The sequence below is a fragment of the Aulonocara sp. 'chitande type north' Nkhata Bay genome, linkage group LG3, assembly GCF_057382095.1.
Source record: "Aulonocara sp. 'chitande type north' Nkhata Bay isolate Kocher_YH1m ecotype deep benthic linkage group LG3, A_spYH_male_GT1.1, whole genome shotgun sequence".
NCBI lineage: Eukaryota > Metazoa > Chordata > Actinopteri > Cichliformes > Cichlidae > Aulonocara > Aulonocara sp. 'chitande type north' Nkhata Bay.
In genome coordinates, this window is record NC_141346.1 from 4,255,168 (window position 1) to 4,278,124 (window position 22,957).

General features: G+C 43.7%; 1 protein-coding gene across 1 annotated transcript; it reads right to left on the minus strand.

Moving 5' to 3' along the window:
• Positions 1–10,885: 10,885 nt before the first annotated feature.
• On the minus strand, positions 10,886–12,378 carry LOC147333593 (histone H1-like; the record flags this gene model as incomplete). Its single annotated transcript, XM_086286424.1, has 1 exon — positions 10,886–12,378. A coding segment is annotated over one exon (435 nt), but the record flags the coding sequence as incomplete, so codon positions are not given.
• Positions 12,379–22,957: the final 10,579 nt, after the last annotated feature.

The following is a 22,957-nucleotide window of genomic DNA, read 5'->3' on the forward strand; positions in this document are numbered from 1 at the left end:
GTAACCTTTAACCCTCTGGGTTTGTTCAAAATCACTACCCTTTCAGCTTATTTTTTCCCAAAAGTGGCCACCAACAGATTAGGTCTGTAATTTTTATTTTATTATTATTTTTTTTTTACAATTTTTTCTGCATAAAGCTTTTAACTAACTTCAGTTCTTTTCATAAATAAAAAATAGTTATTACTTTTTAAATTTTTAATCCTTTAAACACCAGTTTGTCTGTCCATTGCACGAGTTGGAAGACAACCTCAAATCTCACAATTTTATATAATTGCAGTGCTACTGGAATTTCTTGTATTATTAATAGTAGAGGACATGTAATTGATTCACATCAACACTGATAATAATGCATTGTTATTTTTGTGCAGGGAGAGCAAAAACACAAAAACTCCCTCTCAGCTTGTTCGTGGCCAAAATGGCCACCCCTCATTTACGTTTACAAAATGCTATAAAATTCATATATATGAAGAAAAAATTCAATTTTCATTGACTTAATTTTTTAACCCTTTTTTTTGGTTTTGTTTTTTTTATTTGTTTTTTTTGTTGTTGTTGTTTTTGTGTCCCGTTTGGATCTATAGCCATCAGAATTGTTGTCTTAAGGCCAAGAAAGATGCCAAGCGGATTTATTTTACCAAGTGGATCATCATGGCCTTGCCATATTGGTCCATTTGAGTGACCTTTATTATAATCATGTATTTATTTCATTTTCGGTTGCTACAAACGGGACAGACATGACTGTGGGATAGGACAGGGGGAAAGAATGAAAGAAAGAGAGGGAGAGAAAGAAAACCAAAGGGGAGAAGAGATGGTGAGAAGGGGGGGAAAGAGAAAAAAAAAACAAACACCTGGATCACCTGTATGGAGAAGAAGAAAAAAACAGAAGAGAAAGCAAACAAAAAAAAGAGCAACATAATAAATACAGCACTATCACAATAAACTAGCTAGTAGTAGATAACAGTAGATACTGAATATTAAACAATATTGTGCAGCACGCAAGATAGACAGGACACAATGTGCTTTGAGGCAGCAGCCAAGAAAGGTGTAGTCCGTGTCTGTGAACACCCGTGTGTACACCTGTGTGCATACCTGTGTGGATCAGCATGCTTGTATTACAAAGGTTTCTCCATGTAACGATCTGCTAGGGAGTGTGGGGAGCCATAGCCCCGTCCACCAGGGTATGAAGCAGGTATGGAGGAGATCCAGGCCCCAGATATCCAGAGGCCCCAGAGTACAAGGACCCGAGAAAGACCACCAAAAGGGGGGGAACCGTGCCACCCTCCTGGGAAGAGTTGAGTAGAGCCCCAAACGAGAGGTCACCCAGCAGCTACGGAGCAGAGACCAGCTGGGCCACAGGTGCCCGGCCCCGCCAATCGGCCACCAGGAGTGAGCCGGTACATACATGAGCGCCCAGCCCCAGTCGACAAGGACCACCAACACACCAACGTCTGGGGGCATCAGCCACCGGCAGGGAGTGTGGTGAGGGGAGATAGGCTTCCGTACTTTGGAGGGCCTGAGATGTTCCCAGAGAGGTTGAGTCTAAGACCCAACCTGACATATAGACAAAGACGAACAGGCGCACGCGGACACAAACGTGCATTCCCACCCCATATACACAACCAAATACTCGGCACTCACCCAACGTGTAGACAGACACAAATAGACACTGCACAGACAGTCGCACTCCCCAAACATACTCTATATCCCAGCTCTAGGTACCCCCGCCCTCAGAGGGGCAAGCCGCACCCAGACCCAGGAGATGTAACCCTTCTCTCTGGGGTGGAGGCAAGCGGACCACCTCCTTATCTGCAGTAGCAGGGAGGCCCCGCAACCCAGATCCCAATCTGACGGCCAGCACCTCCTCCCAGCCCCCCAGCCCTGACGGCTAACAGAACCGGGGTGAGTGAAGACCCCAAACCTCCCTATGCCCGCTCATATATAGTGTTGCTGTGTGCTGTTCTAAAGTGCATTTAAAACACAGGAGAGGATGGTTCCTGCTTTCTCTCAGAGAGCAGCACGTCTCCTCCCGAAAACCCTTAGTGTCTATATAAATTTAAAATTGAGGGTAGGGCACCAGCGCCAGAGGTGGGTTGGAATACACCGACCATCCTCTGGATGCTGTAGAACGTGCCCACCCCCAAGGCCCTATATGTATGTGTTATGTGAGAGTGTGAGTAATGTGGATGTCTAGGTTGCAGAATAAAATTGAGGCACAGGTGGCCAGAAGGGGACAGAGGGGGAGTGCCTCCCCTGCACCCTGGTGACATCCTGCACCCCAAGCCCTGCGTGTGTGGGTGGGTGTGGTAGACCGGGAATAGGGAGGCAGCTGAGGATGGGGAGGGAAGAAAGGGAGGGGCAAGCGGCCCCTCTCTGGGGCCAGCTCATCCGCTGACCCCAGTAGGCACCCCCACACTCTGGAACCCACCAGGGCAAGGGGGCCCAGGCCCATCCGGACCGGGGCCCGCAGCAGCAGCAGCCCAGCCCCACAGAGTCCGGGGCAGCCCACCCGACTCCACCCCAGAGAAAACTGCACTCACCCCATCATCCAATCATCTCCCAAACTACACAAGACAATAGACACCCAGGTTGAGTTCATTCTCCACCTCTCCTATATCTCTCCCCCCACCTGCAGAGTGAGCTCCTGTAGTGAGGAGACCACCTACAAAGATATAACAACCTCCCCACCAGTTAGAGAGCCCCCTAGTTGGGCCGATGCACCAGAGGTCCCCTGCACTGGGGCTGAGCCCCCTGCACCCACCCGCCCACAGCTCCGGCGACACAACAGCCAGGACCCAAGCCCCCAAGGCCCAGCCAGCACCCCAGACCGGGGGCGGAGCACCCCCGGACCCTCAAGCCTCCACGCCTGTCCCGGACCCACCCAGGGGCAACCAGGCTACCAGGCCAGTAACCAACGTCCGCCAGCACAGACCATCCCCCATCTCCGCTGTATGCAGCCACGTGGAAAACACCATCTAAGAGCCACCAGAGCCCCTAACCAGGTCATGGCCACATCCCCCAGGTTAGTCCCTCTAGGGAAACGTCCCTAGGGACTCCCCAGACGCCCTAAGGCCGTCCCTACCCCCATATCCACCACAATAGCGAAGGCAGGACCAAACCATGACCCCCCCAACCCCCACTAGGTGATGAAGCCGATCAAAGGAGCCCAAAGGGATTGATCAAATGTGATGGCAGAGGCTGTTTCAAGACTAATGTGATCTATTAGATGGTTTTTATATTGGTTAGAATTAAGATTATTTTTCCAGTTAATGAGGACCATTTTCTTGGCAATGCATAGGGCCGTAAAAACAACGTGGGCTGTGTTTATTTCTGCAGTGACCTCATCCAAGTTGCCCAGCAAGCATACTTATGCTGGGCTTACACTGTGCGATTTTTGGCCCATTTTGAGCCGATTTTTGAGTCGTGCGACCGTTTTGGCGATCGGCCCGATTTTGGCCTTCATCGTGCGTCGTGCATCGTGTAGTATACGTGGGGTAACGAGACGCGATTAACACCTCACGACCAGCTCCCGATCATCAATCGTCGTGAGGGTGTCACCGCAGTTTGTGACACTGCGCACGCGCAAACACAAATGTCAGCGAAAAAGACGGCGCAGCAGTGCACTGTGTGATCTGGACACAAGCGATGGAGGTACAACTTGTAGAACTATGGCAAGCTCATCCGAGCCTTTTCGATGTGGCATCACAAAATTATCACAACCACAACAACTGTGAAAATAGTTGGATCTACACTGCTGCTCAATCACAGCTGCCTGATCAATGTTGTTCATTAGCAATTTAGCAAAGTTGATGGTGGTGGTGTGCGTGTCTGTGTGAGTGAAAGACAGAGAGGGAGAGCGAGCGACAGAATTTCTGTTATAACCTTCATCTTATGGACGCACAGTGTGAGCACTCTCACTAGTGTGAGACCCTGCATCGTGACCTATGAACTTCTAACCCCTGCGAGTCAACCGTACAGTTTGAGCAGGAGCTGAATCGCGCGACTGAAAAAATCGCAGTGTCTGCCCAGCATAATGGGGAGGCTGGAATGTTACATTTCAGACACTTTGATAAGTCTTCACATATCTCATGCCAAAACTTCTGAACTGGTGGACAGAACCAAAGAGCGTGGATGTAATTGTCCGGTGTATTTGCTGTGCCGTGTGAGCAGTTGTTGGAAGGCAATTTTTTAACCCTTTAAAGCCGGTCGGAGCGGGCACGCTCCATTTTGGGTAACTATTTTTAAATCCCTGTAGAACCGGAACCACGTAAGCTAGCGCAATAATTTTTTTTTTGCATATAAAACAAGAAAGCAAAGGTGACAGGAGGGGCGCTGCTCTTGTGGCGACCTGCAGCAGGTGTTTACTGGCGTTTTCTTTTTCTGTTTCTTTTTAACTTTGTTTTAACTCTGTTTTTAACCGTGGTTTTAACTTTTTATTAAGTTGGGTTTTTTTTGCCGAGATGGAGATCTTCTACACCTTAGTTTTATTGTTGTTGGCGATATTCACCTGGAGTCATTCACTCTCACTGATAATCACTTATACATGCGAGGAACTACTTGGATTACAGTGGTCCTGTTTGTCTATGTACGACTCTTCTAATGCTTGGACAGATGAGATTCTTGGTGAGGATTTATTTGCCCAGTCGAAGACTAATTTTGGAAAGCCCCGATGCTTGAGAAAACACGGGAAAAAAGGCAGCGTGCGTCAGCGTGTAAGAAAACTTCGGAGGAAGAATCGTGTTCCTCTGCCTTCTATCTTTCTGGCCAATGTCCAATCTCTTAGGAACAAAACGGATGAATTACAAGGAAATGTGCTTCATCTACGGGAAAACAGGGAGGCTTGTCTAATGGTGCTTACCGAGACATGGCTGACCGATATGGACAGTGACACTTCACTGCGAATCAGCAGCTTTGGGACCCCTGTCAGATTGGATCGAAACTGTGGAGTAACACGCAAATCTCACGGAGGAGGGATATGTTTGTATATCAACCAGGGCTGGTGTAATAACTTTACTGTGCGGGAGCGGTTGTATCTTCCTGACATCGAGCTCCTTTCAGTATCTGTTAGGCCTTGTTACTTACCGAGGGAGTTCCCTCAAATCTTTGTCACTGTTGTTTACATTCATCCTAAAGCTGACGTTAAAGTTGCTGCCGATGCCATTTTTAAAGTGGTACACAATCTGCAGACTCTCTCACCGGATGCTCCTAATTTTATTCTTGGTGATTTTAACAATTGTAATCTTAAGAAATCACTGAACAATTTCTTTCAATATGTCACTTGTCCTACAAGGCATAACAAAACGCTGGATTTGTGTTATGGACCAATTAAGGGGGCATATAAGTCTGTGGCTGGACCTGCGCTAGGTTCTTCGGATCACAATGTTATTCACCTCCTCCCTGCTTACAGATCTGTGATTAGGAGGGAGAAGTACGGTGGCTGGGAAGTGCAAATCGCAACAAATTAAAAAACCGCAACAAATTAAAAACCCGCAACAAATTACAAAAACCCGCAACAAATTAAAAAAAACCACAACAAATTACAAAAACCCACAACAAATTAAAAAACCCCACAACAAATTAAAAATCCTTGACGGAAAGGGATTGTCTGACACAACGTGACACAACGATTAGCCTAATAGGGCTTTTGGAGCGTGATGTCACGAGAGGGGCGTGGCCAGGATTTTTGGTTGAGGCGCCATGTTTCTGGGCCAAACAAAGTGCTAGCGAAAGAGGAGCGAATGTACACGGATAACACCAGCTATGGTTCGTACTTGCTGTGCGGTCGGTTGTAAAGTTAGATCGCACAACCGGCAAGGGAATAAGGTTGAAAATGGTTTATCTTTTCATTCTTTCCCCACCTGGAAGCAACATGAGACAGCTCATGTATCGGATGTTACCAAAAGAAGACCACGCTCCTTGGAATCAGGCCCCCATCTCCATCTCCAGAACTGCAGAAACTCCCGGATCATGGGGCCAGTCTTCTGCAAAACATGAAGGTCAAACAATGCACACCCAGGAATGACTGAGGTAGTGGCTTGAACGGCGGGGGTTACTGGTTTCCTACCAATAACCTGGGGCAAAGGGTCAGGTACTACAGACTCTGAGCCTAGAGAGATATTACAGGAATTATCACATGCTCTTATGTGTCTCATGAATAGGGTTGTAAAAACAGTCCCCTCCTGAACCTCGCCTCAGTGGTTCAGGGGGTGGAAATTTCCCTTAATGGAAGAACAAACAACATTATTTGAACTGACTTGCGTTGCTATACCAGCTGACTGCGCAGGCATGACTGTGGGCTCACCAGGGCACTCTCTGGCAAAATGCCCAACCTGCACATACCTCCACGTCCCATAATATACCCTCACGACGAACATCCATCAAGTTGGCAGTAGGGTGGGCACGGACATAATGCTTGAATTGTCTGGGTAAGAAACAATCAGGCACATTTTCCAAAAATTGATCTCTAAGTAAGACATCTGTGTTCAGCAGATCAGGAGGGGACTGTTTTTACAACCCTATTCATGAGACACATAAGAGCATGTGATAATTCCTGTAATATCTCTCCCTCCTGCCGTTTTCTTGAAAAAAAACCCCAAAAAAAACCCCAACTCCTACAGAGAAACATATGACTTAGTACACCCATACAGTTCCTGTAAAATAGTCAAAATCTTTTTTGGGATTGTTTTTCTCCTCTGGAAGCTGATATTTAATCTCTTCTCTGGGCTTGCCTTCTGGATGAACATAGATGAAAAGGGTTTGGTTGGCTGGTGAATGATGTCGTGCCCTCAAACAGGCTTGCATCTCTTCCACCACTTGGCAATACCTATACCAGTCTTATTGTTTAACCATGGGAACGTCCTCTTCTGAGGAAGATAAATCAGTCTATCAGTCACGGGAGCTGAGACAGCAGAATACCCATGGATCAATGAACCTGTAGAAGCAGCACTGGTCTCAGGCTGCTCCGATTTTCGCTCTTGCCGCATCCGCAGATTTTCTACCAAGTCCTTTAGCTGTACGAGTTCTTCCTTCATAATAAAACAGAAGAGTATTAAAATCTCTTTATAAAACCAGAAGTCCTTCCCGCTGTCTTGTCACTTCACACAAATAAACCATACAGAACAACATGATCCAAAACAACCAAAACAAAAACGCCACGTATCTGCCTGCAGATGTCCTGTCAAACAATGCCAGATTGTAGGGGCGCGAGAAGGAGAGGGTGAATCCTTCTTCTGACTCTTGGTGGCTGATAGGTTTGTAGCATAAACCTATTCGCTGGAACGTTAAGACAATATAATTACACTGCAAGCAAGACACAAGTAGGCAAACTTCTTCATGTTACTCGTGCACGGGAGAGAACCGGACAGGCACCGTTCCTTCGCTTGACCCCAGTAGCTCTCGTCCGTTCTCCCGTATCACTGTCCTTTTATTGAGGTTACATGAATATGCATAAGTTCATTAACATATGACGTCTACATACACAAAGAGTACCTTGCCTGTGTGTGTGTGTGTGTGTGTGTGTGTGTGTGTGTGTGTGTGTGTGTGTGTGTGTGTGTGTGTGTGGGGACTGCTGATCAAAGGGTCAAACATCCTTGGTCAGGAAGAGGGTAGCCTCCCCCTCACCCTAGATGGTTCATCCTAGATAACACGGTGAGGAAGTCCTGCAGTTCATCTAAACAAAGAGCACTTAGACTAGAACAGACGCAACTACGTTAATCCTACCATAAAATAATAAGACACGGTATGACCTCTCATGCTCCCAAAGTGCTGTCTAATACACACAAAGTTTGCAGACTATCAAGGATCAAAACCTCTACCAATCTACAACTAATTACAAAACTCTAAGCATATATAAGTAAATATTTCTAAGCATAAATGACAATCAACAATACAAATCTAACAGTGGCGCTGTCACTTGGTGTTCGCTCTCATTGCGGTAGAGTATTGTTAGAGTGAATTGTTAAATGTTGTAATTTTTATGCTTTCCATCTCTACATTGTTTTAACTCTGTAATGAAAGGAAGTACCTCATGTCTGACAGTTTCAATGCAAACATTTTTATACTCAGCATATGTCAAATCACCCTAAATTACTGAAAAGGTACACAGTTCAACAAATGTATTAGCAGTTATCCCATTCATTGAGCTCATCTCATGGCAAACTGCATCTTACGAGCAAACAAAGAAATTGTTAATTTAATAGTGAAAATAAAAAAGTAACATTTTCAAAAACATCTCAGCTTGGTAATGCTTCCTCCAGGTGTGCACATCACATGTCTCTCTGCAGAGTGGTTTGAGTTCTGCAGGGCGTCATGAATGTCTCTTCCAGTTGTTTCCATCGTTGTCCATAGGACCAGAGTCCAAATGTATGTAGAATAAACATTCAAACATACCAGTTGGTTTTGTTGTTTGTCAACATGGTTCTCAGCTATTTCCAAAGCTGCAGACCTCTCAGCACTCTAGTTTTATGGCCTCCCATTACCTCACTTCAGGCCTTCGTCCTGTGAGGGGGATATTTATGACTCCTTCATTGTCCTTCATTGTCCATACTCTGCAGAAAACACCTCTGTGGAAAGGGTGCAGGGTTGTCTTACTGCTATTATGATCCCAGCAGCCTTCAGAGTGTCATCATATGCACAGTACAGTGGCACAGCGTTAGGTGATGTTCATAGGAAACTGCTGTTATCACCACCATAGCTTCTGGTTCCTGTGCTTTTCACAGAATCATGATGTCATCCTCGAACTCCTTCTACGCTGTCGATGGAGCTTGGCACGCTCCTCATCCCCTGAGTGTTTATGTTCCAACGCTGCTGAAGGTTTAAGGCAGAGCACGTCGTACACCTTAGTCGTCTTCCTCAGCGTCAATATTGAATCTTTCATTGTATTTAAAATCTTGCTGTGGGAAGTCTCCTCTTGATTTCCTGGAAGCTTAGTAGCACAGCTCTCTGTGTGATGTCTGCTGTGCTGAAGATGATCTCTGATCCTCCTGAAGCCTCTCTCCCATCTTGTGGACGATCCTCTCCTCTATTTTGCAGGCAGTTTCATGGTCCTTGCTGTGGCTCCAAGGTCTGATTTCATGATGGGCCCCAATCAGCTTGATCTTTGACCTCAACCACTGCCTGGTCCTGTCAGCTATGCGCTTCTCACTGGGCCTCTGAAGATTTCTCAGGAGATTACTGCTGCACCTGTATTTCCTTGCTAGGAAGACAAACTATTTGGAGAGTATGTCAACAATCATCAAACCACATTCTTTAGTTCAGTGAACTTCACTTATAGGCCATCAAAGCCTCATCTGAACATGGGTGCACCACTTGCATAGGTTTAATATTTGTAAATAAAACGGCTAATCACACAAATCACTGCAACAATAATAAAAAACATTGTTTAATGTTAATCCTTGGACCCCTCCTCTTGACGCATGGACACACCCATGCGTCAACTCACCAAACCTGGATTCCAGTCTTAAAGAAAAAGATTAGCTAGATCATATCCCAGGCAACATCAGGGCATCTCCCCCCCTGGAGCAGCACCACCCTGGACCTATAATCCTGCAATGAAAATGTTAGTGTGCTTTGCATATTAAGTTTGCTTAACACCTGGCTCTCCCAGGAGCCTGCATACACACCATCATGGCCTGGAAAACAAAATCTGGAAGTAAAATCAAACTTCATACCTGTAAACAATTGTATCATAAGGACAAGAAGCATTCAACATCAGCAAGACAAGTGTCATGTGCAGGTTTTCTCAAATCAGTAAACTACAATTATTTTCATAAGTCGCCTCAGACATGGATCATCCCATGTACTCAGGCAACATTAACGTAATCGGTGACTGCTCTTAAGCAAAGTCACTCCACTTATATATTACTATGGGCTCAAAAGTGGCCAGCTAATGAGCCCATATCAAACTACCCCAGAAACACTGTATCTCTTATTTGTTTTACTCATGTCACTTGTCCGTTTCAGCTGAATCTTCCACAGCATTCTCAAAGAAACTAACATTAGCAATACACATTGACTGTAGTCAGACAGAGGTCAGACACAGGTCAACAGGTTCCAGAGGTGCCATAAAAACACCATAAAGTCAACCCTAGCTGTGGAAAGAAGTAACACCAGTTCTCAACACAGGAAATTTCACACAGGTTATTCACATTATCAAAGTAACCTTCACATTTTCCCATCAACACAATGCAACAGCATCACCACTCATAACCTGTAAACACAGTTTTCCTCACACATAAACCCAGAAATCCTGTAGTAGGAAAAAACATCAACCAGTTGTCCTGGTATAAATCGCATCATCAATTCACATGAAGAACTGGCATGCTGTAAGAAAAGAAAATGCAAATATTAGCGCTTGCGCAGGCGTATGCATACTTTGTCACAGTTATCTCTGTGAGCAACTCAAGCCTATGAATAACATACCTGATAAATGCACAGACACAGAAAATGGCATTTAAAAGGTTAAATCATCATGCAACCTCGAGTGTTGCTGTCATCTTTCTGCTCCTGTAAAAGGAAACACATGGGTTCATCTGCACCTTTGTCAGGTGGGGGTTAGCTTCACACAATCATGTTCAGTCAGTCAGTCAGTTATTTTAAAATTCTTACTCATTCACTCAGTGGTTCCTTCTTTTGCTAATTGTGGAAATTATCATCGCATTCGTTTCCACGCTCAGCAAAACGACGTTATTTCAAAAAGAAAAATAATTTAGACTGGATTTCCTCGTTGAATCCTTTTTGGGGGGGACTCTCATTTCCTAATTGTCCCAAATAAGTGGCTTTCTCCTGAACCCATTTTAAATGTGGAGAAACTCACTCATACCATCATACTAATCGGCAGGCTCAACTTCACAACAAAAGAAAAATCATCAGCTAGATTCACTCCAAACCAACCATCAGCTGCACAACACACAACATAAGCCTAATGTCTTATTAGCTATGAGTTTAATCACCCGGTCTGTGCTCTTCACTCATTTAAGCCACAGATCTATTTTATTCAATTTTTCCTTTTTCCCTTCATCATAAAACATGTGACATGCTGTCATGCACTTCACAAAAGACGTTTGTTCTGATGTATTCAGAGTTGTGTATCTAAATACAGGATTCACTCGCACATCAAAACAGGAAACTCAGTGTTTTAGAGTCTCCACTCAACACACAACAACTCCAACACATCTCATTCACTCATACTAGAATTCAGTCACCTTTCATTAATCTAAAACCAATCAACTAATTTGCATATCAGCTATTAACCCACTAAGTTGACAGGACGACAGAAAAGCATGTTCAAAATAGTATCACAAAAGACAATTTCCCTCATACAGTAAATTACATGTGCTGCATTAATCAAGCAGGAAGCTTCTCCCAATTTACCATTTTAACAACTAAATTTATTGTCTGATCACTGGTTGGTCAAACCAGGATCTTTTTTCCCACAAAAGTTAAACTGTTGTCCTGCAACCTGGAGAGTCAATTTTTTGCATTGGATAAATTCAGTATTTAATAACAAGTGTCTGCTAAATTGACACTATTTTAACACTGATGAAAGATAACAAGCTAATTTTCATTGCATGTGTGTTTGTGTTATTAGGCAGGTCTAATGCATGTCTGTGGAGCTGCATCTCCAGCAGAGCATGTTCTCTGCCTTTCCTACACACTTCTCTGCTATTTGATCATTTCTTAACTAATGTGCTATGAGTCTTCATGAGTCATTTTGTGTTTGGAATTGTTAGTAGGGTTAATGCATGTTCTGCTTGTGTGTGTGTGATTTTGTATATGTTTCTATTTTCGCAATGTTTCAGACTCCGTCTCAATTTTCCAACTTAAGCAGTCAGTTTTCTTTTCCCCAGGTTTGCTAACCCAAATTTTGATTTCCCACATTAAATAATTCCTATGTGTTCTCACCTAGTCTTCTCACTCTGTTGTCCTCTCACTCTTTTGTCCTCTCCCACTTCAACAGTCCCGGCAGTTCTCCTTCAGCTTTGTCCTGTCTAGTAGCTGAAGTGCTGCTGCTGCCTTCTTGGGCGACTTCTTAGCAGCTGCTGCCGGTTTCTTGGCTTTGGCTGCGGCGGGCTTCTTGGCTTTGCTCTCAGTAGCCTTGTTCATCTTGAAGGATCCGGAGGTCCTGGTGCCCTTGGTCTGCACCAGAGTGCCCTTCGCCACCAGGCTCTTGATGGCGGTCTTGACACGGGCCTTGTTCTTGTCCACATCGTAGCCTCCGGCAGCCAGAGCCTTCTTGAGAGCGGCCACAGACAGGCCGTTGCGCTCCTTGGAAGCGGCCACGGCTTTCACAATCAGCTCGCCCACGCTGAGGCCGACCTTCTTGGGCTTGGAAGTCATCGTCTTCTTCTTCTTGGCCTGAACCTCGGCGCAGGGCGCAGGGCGTGTTTATGATGGAGCCTTTCCCACCACAGCGCTGGCACGTTGAACGCATCATGAAGGGTCCATTTCTTTCATGTCGCTAGCCGCATGTGGCTTGCCCGAGTCACTCAGTCCTTTTTGAGCATTTCAACATGCTGCCGCCGCAGACCCTGGCCTCAGATCCAGCAAGTTTAGCGCGCTGATCTCCAAAAAAGTCCCGAAGGCCAGAAAGACGTCAAATAAGTGTCTCGTGCTGAGAACTCAAACAAAAACTCCTCTTCCCGCTGCCATCTTGCTCGCCCCTCCGTGAAATTCAACCAATCAGACAGGAAGATGGGTTTGCTTTCTTCTTCTGCTGCTGTTTATCCACATTGCTGCTGCTTTGCTGGGACTTTTTGTGCTCAGGACTTGCTGCTGTCTCTTTATCATGTTATTGCTTTGGAGCTGCATTCCTTATCTTCAGGGAGGAGTGAGCTCGCTTGTGAGGTTGAGAAACACATGGCACTGTAAATAAGTCAGCCAGAAACTTGGCCTGCATGTTTCCAGTGATGTTAAACTATAACTTTCTTCCGACTGTTGCATGTGGAAAATTGATACAGGTCTGCTTTTCACCTGAAAGTGACAAACTAAAACATGTTCATTATTATCATCACTGCTTAATCAACACACATCTCTCTCTCTCTCTCTCTCTGTCTGTGTTTGTGTGAACAATCCTTTCTTAAAAGCAGAAAATGACATTGTAGTTGTTTTTCGGCTGATCAACACAAAACCTTTTTCCTATGATTATTTCTCTTCGTCTACAATGTAGTAATTTGTCTCTTTTTCACTCTTTTTTTTTTCTTCACAATAGCTGGTGGTCTGCAAAATCACCGCTCTCACTCACAATCAGAGGCAATCACTTTTGCACAGTGCACAAAAACACTGTGATGTCAGACACATTCACACTCACTTTTTCATCTGCATAAATAAACCATATGGCTGGAGATATGTGCCATGGTGATCCATAAGCATGATCACCAGTTTATTTAATTATTTTTAATCCAACAAAACAAATAAACAAAAACATGATGCTGATGCTACACACACACACGAGTCAAGGTGCAGAAAAACTGCTCATGGAAACGCTGCACACTCTCTGTTTCCCTCTCTTTGAGTAGTTCTCAGACAGCTCTTGATCTGATAATGTGTAGCTTGCTCATCAGCTCAAAAAACAAAAACAAAACTGCAACGCGACATCACACAGTAGTTGCATGCTCTGCCCACAGTGGCAAAGTCTTACACTTACATATTCAACACAGCTTCTCCATCATGTATTTTTAGATGTTTCATACAGGGTTGAGCATATTAGTTGTTTTCACAGATGTGCTCTATATCTCAACAATGGCTCATAATAAGACGACCGTCTTCCACACAGGTCAAGTGCCTCTATGCACTTCATGAGTTTAAATATTTACCTATATCACTTCACCTCACATGTCATTGTACTGAATTTAAGCAACCACAAGCTTAATGTAGATTACTTTTAACAACTATCCACCTCAATTAAATCTATGGTCTGGCACACAGGCTGCTGTCGATCAGGGCAAGCTAAAGAATAAACATTGTGTCAGCAAGGGGTGGGGGGAAAGCCATTCACCAGAGCATATCTTAAGTGCTGCTGATGTGGGCTGGCCTTCTCCACAGCTCTCCAAGGCTGGTGTGTTTTCTGAAAACTTCTAACATTTGAATCTCTTCCATTTATAAGCCTGCGATTAACCGCACGGCTCAGGTCCGCGTGACCGCGCTCGCGTGAACCCGCGCAGCTGTGGAGCCGTCGCTCTCTCTTTTTTTTACATAAATACTTTGTGCTGCCAGGAGCAAAGTCCAGCACAAACGTCTGTCTCCCTCCGACTCACTCTTGGTTGCTTAGAAACCCATGATAACAACAACAGTCGGTGTCACAGACCACATGTTCTGCTCCGCACACACAACAACAACAACAACAATGACGACGACAATGACAACAACACAAAATAGGCCTACTGTCCAGCACAATCTGGACCCCGCGGAACTTCTCAACACCCCACTGAGCGGTGGAGAACTCACTACAGTACCCCACACAGCGGTCTGTATTTCGCCCCACTAAGACGGCGAACCAAAAAAAGTTCGAACTGCGCAACTCTGCGACTTAATGCTTCTGTACAAAAAACCCCACTGAGCGGCCTTGTACATCGCCCCACTTAGACGGCGAATTTTAGCCCCACTGAGCGGCCACGGACAACGCCCCACTGAGCGGCGAAGACGTAATTTTAGCCCCACTAAGCGGCCACGGACAACGCCCCACTGAGCGGCGAAGACGTACAGTTATAGAGTTGGACTCTAAACTTACTCGGTGTTGCTTAGCGTGTAATATCAGCCTCGAATCCCGCCAATCGCCATTCATCGAGGAGAAAAGACATACAGCGAATCCACAGGAACTTCCTGGCTGACGTCAGTCTTTCAGCGTGCCTCTCCTCCCCTCGGTGAATGCGATTCCAGGGCTCCGGCATCGAAGGACCAATTAATGATAGGTTTGTAGCATAAACCTATTCGCTGGAACGTTAAGACAATATAATTACACTGCAAGCAAGACACAAGTAGGCAAACTTCTTCATGTTACTCGTGCACGGGAGAGAACCGGACAGGCACCGTTCCTTCGCTTGACCCCAGTAGCTCTCGTCCGTTCTCCCGTATCACTGTCCTTTTATTGAGGTTACATGAATATGCATAAGTTCATTAACATATGACGTCTACATACACAAAGAGTACCTTGCCTGTGTGTGTGTGTGTGTGTGTGTGTGTGTGTGTGTGTGTGTGTGTGTGTGTGTGTGTGTGTGTGTGTGTGTGTGGGGACTGCTGATCAAAGGGTCAAACATCCTTGGTCAGGAAGAGGGTAGCCTCCCCCTCACCCTAGATGGTTCATCCTAGATAACACGGTGAGGAAGTCCTGCAGTTCATCTAAACAAAGAGCACTTAGACTAGAACAGACGCAACTACGTTAATCCTACCATAAAATAATAAGACACGGTATGACCTCTCATGCTCCCAAAGTGCTGTCTAATACACACAAAGTTTGCAGACTATCAAGGATCAAACCCTCTACCAATCTACAACTAATTACAAAACTCTAAGCATATATAAGTAAATATTTCTAAGCATAAATGACAATCAACAATACAAATCTAACAGTGGCACTGTCACTTGGTGTTCGCTCTCATTGCGGTAGAGTATTGTTAGAGTGAATTGTTAAATGTTGTAATTTTTATGCTTTCCATCTCTACATTGTTTTAACTCTGTAATGAAAGGAAGTCCTTTGTCCCCCTCTCCAGCCTCTCGAGGTTCTGGGGGGGATGTAGTGTTTTATTGCAGGTACATCCTTTCTGGAAGATCTGTTTATTGTGATGTTGCTTCCTGCTTTTATGACCCTTTTGGTCAGCAGGAGGTCACACACACACATTCTCACATAACACACACACAGCCTCACATGCATACAGATGTTCACACATATACATACAGTGCCTTGTCTTAGAACCATGTGGGCGTTACTGTGATGTGTATTGTGTGAACTGTTTTCCCAATAAAAGGCAGCGAGAGGAGGCTGGATTTGGGGTCATTTTGTGGTAGACACCAACGAGGCCTCCCTTGCAAATAAATCGATCGATCGCTGACTGTCTTGTTTTCTTCATGATGAATAAGTCTCTAAACCAGCTGGGCTTGTGGAAACACAGACCCAACAAGTATCACTTCCTGTTCCTGCTCAAACACAGTGGTGTTTTTGAGTAGCTTCTCCTCTTAGCAATTCAATTTAAAAAAATTTCATAGTATAATCTTCACCTGCTTCATCCGAAGCACACTTTCTGTGTACTCACTATCTAATTTAGAAGAAGTATTCACTCACTGTGTTTTTTTTATGTTTCGCTAGCTGAGCTTAGCTCATAGCCAACTTGCTAGCAGCAAGGCCTCTTCACCTGTCCCTCCTGCACTTTCCTACTCATTGTGTGAGATGCTTACTCCTCTGCCTCCTTTATCAGTAGTGATACTTGTAACAAATCTAGCATATTTGCAGCTCTGGAGGCCAGGATTACAGAATTGGGGAGTCAGCTTCCCACCTTTCATTCACCAGTAGCTAGCCAGGCCCCTGTAGCTGGTGCAGCTGAAGATAGTGTAGGCCCCGCTAGCTGTTCCCCGGGAGACCCCAAGCAGCTGGGGAAAGAGGGCGGCTGGGTGACGGTGAGAAGGAAGCATAGTCTTAAGTAGAAAAAGTAGAATTGGGCTGAAAGATCTATCGCTTTATCACCTATTCAAGTTGTAAATCGTGTTTTTAAAAAGTAACTAAGTAACTAAGTAATTAATTACTTTTGAAAATAAGTAATCAGTAAAGTAACAGGATTACTTTTTGGGGAAGTAATCAGTAATTAGTTACTGATTACTTTTTCAAGTAACTTGACCAACACTGGATGTCAGTGACATCAGGATCATTTGTTTCATTAATGGTAAAATGGCCTGTATTGATGGATTCCTAATCTTGAAGAATCTGTCTCAACTTCCTGAACTGGCTATAACCTGGAACTAGTAGATTCAGGTTTTCTGACGAACATTTTAAGTTTTAATGCTTCCTTCAGAGATGAGTGCCTCCTTCTGGTTTGTGTACTCAGATTTTTACTTTTTCATTCTTTCTAAATGTTGCTACTACTACTATTGACTACTACTATTGCTACGATTGACCTAAATAGAGGACCATGTGTTTGGTTATTGTGATTTGATGTTAAAAACAGCATGACATATTTAACATGAACCATCAGTATGATCGAAACTGAACTGATAAAGACAGGAGACGTACAGTTTAATACACTTTTATCATGTATATTAATTATACAAAATGGGATAAAAGATGAAGCATGTGTCCCTTTCCAGTTTCTTAACTTAAAAAAAAATGTTTTCTTTTTCTGGTGCAGCTTCCTCTACTTCACACCTGTCTACAAAAACAAGCTGACTTCCTGCTTTTTACCTCGTGTAGCACCAAGAAAACTAAGCATTCACAGAGTGTCTGTCCTTTAGCAAGACTCGCTCTGATCTTTGTGGGAGCTGAAATAAATAAGTGTAGAAGCTCTGTGTGACTCACCAAAGAGCAGTGTGACAACTGCAGTCTTCATGTTGTCTTGATGATGACTGAAGATGAAAGTGAGCAACAGAGTCTCACTTTAGCCTGTTACCACATTAAAGACGGAAGTCGCAGTATTACCAAGGAAGTACTTGTTGGTACTCAGGCCGCACGCGTGTCCTTGTACAGTTGAAAATAATCCACAAAGTTCCCTTGTAGTTGAAAACAAACATGCAAACATTTATTTTCACAGTCTTGAATTATAGTAATCCGTCTGAATGTTCCTGTACACTTCCAAGCACGGCAAGAAAACAGTTTGCCTCCAAAGCTAGTTAAAGCCTCTGTTACTCCATAGTGCTGATTGCGACTGCTCCCTCTGTGCACAATTACCATGTACTAAGGGAACAGTATGTAAAAATTTAAATAAGGAAAGAAAACATTACACTAAACAGAATAAAGTAAACCCTGAAATTCCCAATTATCTTACACTTTATCCTCATCCAAAATAATACAATTCAAGTTATTAACAAATATACACTCTGTGAAATGTGAGCAAAGTAAGATAAATTTAGACCTTTATCTTATACATTCCCAGCCCCTAATTGTTCTATAGACTTATAAACAATTACAACAATATTAACCCTCTGGGGTCCAGGGCATAATTGGCCACTTTTGACTACTTTTGATTTTACCTCTATATTTAACCTTTAAAAGCTGTTTATCTTGCCTTGTTTGGTATCATTATTTTCATCACAACCTCAATATCTGAAATTTTAGGGTTTTTTTTTTCATTTTGGAATACTATATTAGCACAATTGATCTAAATTCAGTCAAAAAATTCAAAATCAGAGTAGAAAAAAGTTATATTTTTTACTGTAAAACCCACAAACATGTTTAACAAATCAATTTCATAACTTGAAATGCAAATTGAAATTGTACATTTCTAAAAATTATACACAAGTTTTGCAAACAACAAAGTTATATTGTACTATTGATCAAAAAATGCAGCAAAGGCCTCAGGCGTTTTTTATATAACCATTTAAATCTATTTCCAGAACAATCAGCTGGGCTGCATCAAATAAGAAGGCACACAAATTATTTGTGCCAGTCCAAAAAAGTTCAGTATAAGACAGAGGAGAACAGCACAGGCCTAAACCCTGCAGGTCTGACAGCAGGAGGCGCATCAGTCCTGTTTTCCATGTGGAGACAGCGTTTACACTGCAATCTGCCTATGATGGCTTTTTTTGTTTTGTGTGACATTCAGCAGTTTAACTGACACACAAAACAAAACAATAACAACACAACACGCTAACAATAGCCTCCAAACATGCTAAATGTCAGGTTTATATTGTTGATTGTCATTTATGCTTAGAAATATTTACTCATATATGCTTAAGGTTTATAATCGATGTCATATTGATAGGGGTCTGATCCTTAGTCGTCTGCAAAGACTTTGTGTGCATTCCAGAGTGTTCTGGCATTCACACTCAGATCCTAGGGTCATGAGAGAGGTTATCTTCCCTTACTGATATATGGTATAGCAAACACATCTATATCTGTTTTAGTCTAAGTGCCTTTTGTTTAGGTGGACTGCTGGATTTCCAGACCAGCAGGTTTAGGGAAGTCGTTAATGGGGTCACATCTTGACACCCCCCCCCCCCCCCCCCACCCACACACACACACAGCTACATACACACACACACACACAGTACTCTTTTTTCTAATAAAAGAGCAGTGTTACGAGGGAGCGGACAAGAGCGACTGGAACCATATATGGTTCTCTCCATCATATATGAGTAACACAAAGAACTTTGCCTGCTCGTGTCTTGCTTTGCTGTGTAGCTGAAATGTCTCGTTCCAGCGGCGGGTTTGTGCTAGAAAGACCCATCACTAAACGTCACTAATGTCTTACATATGAAAACTCGCTCTCTCTCTTTCTTTCGCTTGCCCACTTTCCGTCGCGGGTGTTGCTCCTAAAACTTCCCCTTCTACCTAAACAACCAAATGCCACATGTTGCCATATTATCTTTTTGATTGGCTGACATGGTAAACTTTAACACCTATAGGGAAGGGGTGTTTTTTCTTTTTCTTTTTTCACTCACAAGCGGAGAGTGTTTGCTAGTGATGTCCATAGAAAACGTCGTTTTTTTGGGGTTTTTTTTTTTGGGGTTTTTTGTCCCGTTTGGATCTATAGCCATCAGAATTGTTGTCTTAAGGCCAAGAAAGATGCCAAGCGGATTTATTTTATCAAGTGGATCATCGTGGCCTTGCCATATTGATCCATTTGATTGACTTTTATTATAATTATGAGTTTATTTTATTTTCAGTTGCTACAAACGGGACAGACATGACTGTGGGATAGGACAGGGAGAAAGAATGAAAGAGAGGGAGAGAAAGAAAACCTAAAGGGGAGAAGAGACGGTGAGAAGGGGGGGAAGAGAGAAAAAACAAACAAACAAACAAACAAAAAAAACAAAACTCCTGGGTCACCTGTATGGAGAAAAAAAAACAGAAGAGAAAGCAAACAACAAAGAGCAACATAATAAGAAAAAAAAGCACCATCACAATAAACTAGCTAGCAATAGATATCAATAGTTACTAAATAATAAATGATATTGTGCAGCACGCAAGATAGACAGCGCACAATGTGCTTTGAGGCAGCAGCCAAGAAAGCTGTAGTCCGCGTCTGTGAATACCCATGTGTACACCTGTGTGCATACCTGTGTGGATCAGCATGCTTGCATTCCAAAGGTTTCTCCATTTAATGGTCTGCTAGGGAGTGTGGGGGGAGCCACAGCTCTGTCCTCTATGGTATGAAGCAGGTATGGAGGAGATCAAAACTCCAGACATCCAGAGGCCCCCAGAACACAAGAGACCAAGGAAGACCCACAGAGGGGCAGCCGCGCCACTGTTCTAGTAAGAGCTAAGGAGTAGGGATGGGTATCGTTTAGGTTTTATCCGATACCGGTGCCAAATCGGTACTTTTGAAACGGTGCCGGTGCTTAAACGGTGCTCAAACCGGTGTTTAAAGAATGGAGAACACAAAATTGGTCCAAAAACCTCTCATGTTCAGCTGTTTTTTGTAAAAAGATAACAATGTTAGCCTTTTCTGCACAAATGGGGCATATATGGTATCACTCTTGGCTGGAAGCTTAAACAATGGAAAAAATACAAACTTTGTCCAAAAACCTCTCATGTTTAGCTGTTTCCCTCTTTTTCTTTGGTCATTTTAGCCTTTTTGGCCAGGGTGACGGGAGTATCTGCCATCAAACAAGAAGACAGCCGCATGTAGCTATGATGATGTTTGCTAGTTCACCTTACATGCATTAATGTAATAACATGGTTAGCCTACTCAACATAAATTACACACGAACAACATTAAGCTACTCATGCAGAGAAGAACGGCTGCTGCTGCCGTCAAATACGGTGCATTTCTCGGCTTTTAAAAAAAACCCACTATGCGTCGCCAGGTGTTTCATCGGATTCGAGGTGTTACCTCCTTTGACAGTATCACAGTATCAGCTTAAAGCGCTTGTTGCTGCTGAGTTTGCATATTTTGCTGTGAAGTACAGCCAGACTTTTGACCGCTTCGCCTTGGGCATTTTTAATCTGTAGCTCTGCTCCAAAAGAACGTACGTACCTGGACCCGCCTACTATCCTCGGAAACGTAAAATGATTGGCTAGAAGTGTATCACAGCTCAGGAAAAAAAAGCACCGAAATAAAGCACCGAAATGTGCACTGCTTTTGGTCTGGTTACTACCGTTTATGTCAGAACCGGTGCCATCATGGCACCGGACACCGGTACCCATCCCTACTAAGGAGAGTCCCAGATGAGGGCTCATTCAGCAGGCGCGGAGCAGAAGCCAGGGGGAGTTGCAGTGACGTGCCCGTGAGCTCCGCCGGCAGCCAGCTGTGCCTGAGTGACCGAGCCCCAGGCCGAGAGGCTGGGGGCACCCTACCTCCGAAGTGGCCCGAGCGAGCCCCAATAAGCGGCCGCCAAGGAGTGAGCCGGTGTGTACCCGGACGCCCACCCCCAGACACAAAGAACCACCAACGCACCGATGTCTGAGGGAGTCCGCCACCGGCAGGGGAAGTGGTGGTGGGGGGAGATAGAAAACTGGTATATACAGGATGGACCATTTATATGGATACACCGTAATAACATGGGAATGGTTGGTGATATTAAAGTCCTGTTTGTGGCACATTAGTATATGTGAGGGGGCAAACTCCTTAAGATGGGTGGTGACCATGGTGGCCATTTAGAAGTCGGCCATCTTGGATACAACTTTTGTTTTTTCAATAGGAAGAGGGCCATGTGACACATCAAACTTATTGGTAATGTCACAAGAAAAACAATGGTGTGCTTGGTTTGTGTTTTGATTGCTGTCCCGCGGACGGCAATCATTTTCTGCCTGGAGCTAAGGGGGCAAAACAATCTCATGAGTGCTGCTGTTTGACTGAGGAAGAATAAAGTCGTGGTAAGCCAATCACATGACCACTTCAAGATGACAAAGCAACAAGGTGATATATACCAGTTTCTAAATTGTGTTGATAGGCCACGTAAAACCAGAGTCATGATAAACAATTTATACCCGTCGTTTTTCCTCAATAGTTTCATCATGTTTACTGTCTAAGGACAGCGCTAACAAGCACTCATAAGCACTGCTTATGAGCAAAAAAAACCCCAAACCTGCCCTTTCGTGTTGGTGGGAAAATGCACCATGTCGACCAATCAAAAAATGATATGGCAACATGACATCTGGTTGTTTAGGAAGAGAGGAAAGTTTTAGGAGTGACGTGTTGTCTTGTGTAGTTAGTGTGTAGTGCTGTGGATAGTTTTGTGTTGTGTGTCAGAACAATGAAGTGTCTCCAGGTAGAAACAGGAGTGATACACCTGCTGCTGTCAGACCTGCAGGTGTCAGGCTGTGATGTTGTTTGTAAAACTTGTGCATATGATTTTAAACATTTTCAATTTATATTTGCATTTAAAGTTACGAAATATGATTCATTAAGCATCTTTGTGGTTTGTTACAGTAAAAAATATCACTTTTTCAACTCGGATTTTATGTTTTTTGTCTAATTTTAGATCAATTGAGTTAATACAGTATGTCAAAATGGAAACATAACTGTAAATTCAGACACGTGGGGTTGTGCTGAAAAGAATGATAACAAAAAAAGGCAAAGTAAATAGTTTTTAAAGGTGAAATGTAGAGGAAACATCAAAAGTAGTTAAAAATGGCCGATTATACCCTGGGCCCCAGATGGTAAAACATTTTTTTTTAAGTAATGCAATAGTTAATTAATTACTTTTAGAATATTATAACTCAGTTACTAACTCAGTTACTTTTTTGAAGAAGTAACTATATTTTAATTACGTTTTCAAAGTAACTTGCCCAACACTGATAATAATATAATAATAACGATAAAGTTGTGGATCTCAGACTCCACCAGTGTTCCTCTCACTCATCAGCATCCACCCTCAAAGT